Source organism: Aplysia californica, unplaced genomic scaffold (genome assembly GCF_000002075.1).
Source record: "Aplysia californica isolate F4 #8 unplaced genomic scaffold, AplCal3.0 scaffold00818, whole genome shotgun sequence".
Lineage (NCBI taxonomy): Eukaryota > Metazoa > Mollusca > Gastropoda > Aplysiida > Aplysiidae > Aplysia > Aplysia californica.
In genome coordinates this window covers 165,919-168,341 of record NW_004798088.1, presented here as the reverse complement: position 1 = coordinate 168,341, position 2,423 = coordinate 165,919, and the positions used below count along the sequence as shown (strand labels likewise).

Sequence of the window (2,423 nt, the reverse complement as noted above, 5' to 3'; positions counted from 1 at the left end):
GCTGCTGCTGCTGCTGCCCAAACCTACTACTACTACTATTACACATAATATCTTGACATTTTCCAGGACTGTTCTCGGTATCTTCGCCTGCACCATCATCTTCTGTACCGCCCTGGACATTTTCCTGAGGTTTGGGAGGACCAGGGTGCCTGAGAGCAGTGGTGGTAGTAGTGTGGGTGAGGAGCCTGCCCTTGGAGCGCGAGGGGGACCGAGTGTGAATTATACGCGTAAGTTTGGTGTGTGTGTGTGTGTGTGTGTGTGTGTGTGTGTGTGTGTGTGTGTGTGTGTGTGTGTGTGTGTGTGTGTCTTTGTATGCTTAGGGTTCAATAAAGGAAAGAAAGGAAAAGGGAAGGAATGGGTGAGTGAACATGAATTAGTAGAAGAAGGAGTGGGGGGAGGGAAAGGTATAAAATGTGATTATGATAAGTGTGAAATGTAGAGTAATAAAAGGAATGAAAAATGGAGGGATGAATAGGGAATGCAAAAAGAGTGTGAAAATTAAGTCATGAAGGAAGGAAGGAAGGAAGGAAGGAAGGAAGAAAGGAAGGAAGGAAGAAAGGAAGGAAGGAAATTAAGAAAGGAAGGAAGGAAGAAAGGGAAGTAAGACGGACGGAAAGAATGATGAATACAAAACAAGTCGAAATATTGAGAAGGAATGAAACCAAAAGAATGAAACGATCGATTGCCCAGGTAGGAAAACACTGAGGGTTTTTTTTAACTGTTATTGCTGTTATGGTCTTAAGTAGATAGTCCTACACCTGCTTGCAAAAGGTGGTAAGTTCGATTCCTTGTTATGTTGGATTTTGTATCCTTATGAGAGCTGAATAAATAGAAACTTCACAAATCCTTGCTACAATCGAAGAGATAGCTCGTATGAAAAGGTGGAGTTGTTCGTTTTGTTTAAGTAAGAGTTTTGCGGTACTTGCAACACAATAAGGTCATCATATAAGTGCTGGAGATTAGAGGTGTTACAAGAGAGTAACAAACACAAAAAAGGAAAAGGAGAGAGATAAGGGCGACAGATGTTTGATAGGAAAGAATGAGTAAACCATACCAGAGCACCTGCCAACCACCCACTTGTACAGTTCCGATTGCTATTTCATCCTTTTTTTTCCCCAGTAACGATCTCAGAGGACCCTCCAGAGAAAGAATCTCATGCAGTTTCAGAGAAAGGTGAAGGTCGTACTCCAAACGCAAACGGCCATCTTGAAATGAAAAAAATTCATCTACACAGTAACGGGTACAAAAAGGTAGTGTTTTTAGACTCATCGTAAAAAAGACGACTCTAATCTGTCCCCGTGGTTTTATGCACCCCGCATAATTTAGCAAAATTTGATCATTTTTTGCATAATTTCTGACTATTTTCCTTTATCATTCTTTGTTAAAATTAACAGAATCGCATAATTTCACATTTTTGGGTTCAGTTTGCATAATTTCAGAATTTTTCTTGCATAAAACGACGGGGACAGTCTAATTCAGCTGGTAAAATTACTTGAACGCAATAAAGGTTTTGTTTCCTTTTTTTTTATAAATGTAAATGTTTTTATGCCCCCATCGACACAATTTAGATCATTCAGAAGGCGAGCTTCGATCGTGCGTATGTCAGGGTCAACTCGAATCAGGATGAGAGAGTTACAACGTTGCATCAGAGAGACTGGGGGATTAGAATAATTTAGATCATTCAGAAGGCAGGCTTCGACCCTGCGTATGTCAGGGTCAACTCGAATCAGGATGAGAGAGATACAACGTTGCAGCAGAGAGACTGGGAGACTAGAATATATATACTTTTCTCCCGATTCAAGAATCGAACTCGGGTCTCCTGTGTGCGAATGCAAACTGCTTAAGCACAGCTGCCGGCCTCAGCATTGCGGAGTAGGCCTATAAGGTTCAAGTCCCTAACAATAGACTATTTTTTTTACTGAAGTTGTTTAAGGTGGGGATTTTTATTCGTTTTAGTAAGTGTTTTTTTTGTGTGTGTGTTTTTTTTTTTGCTCTTGCAATACAATAAAGCTATGAAAGTAAGTGCCGAAGATTTGAGGTGTTACAAGAGAGTGACAACCACACCAAAAGGAGAGGAGATAAGGACGATAGATGTTTGATGATATGACAAAAAGATTAGCGGACAACCACTGCATAGCACCCGCCAACCACCCATCTAGTTTACCATTCCCTACCCCCTTTGTTCGGTCTAGAGGGAGGTTAGCTGTGACACATTGCCCCTTACAGTGTTCAAAGGTGCACTATCCCAGTGCCTTACTTGCAGAGAGTCATAAAAAGATATTATGATTGTACTATTTCTTCTTTTCTCTTTACCCATGTAGATTAGGTTGAGAGTATAATGTAATATATCACTTATGTACTACACCTCATCTGAGATTATCATCATCATCATCTTCATCAAGAATTCTTCTTTCGGTCACTCT

At 40.5% G+C, this 2,423-nt stretch overlaps 1 protein-coding gene across 1 annotated transcript in view; it reads left to right on the top strand.

The window, feature by feature from the left end:
- LOC101860204 overlaps positions 1 to 2,423 on the top strand; it is a gene marked incomplete at its 3' end in the record, with an annotated part of 18,954 nt that overhangs the window by 10,670 nt on the left and 5,861 nt on the right. The window contains 2 exon segments of the mRNA XM_013088829.1: positions 67 to 227; positions 1,120 to 1,250. Of these exon segments, the coding sequence (XP_012944283.1) occupies positions 67 to 227; positions 1,120 to 1,250 (292 nt within the window).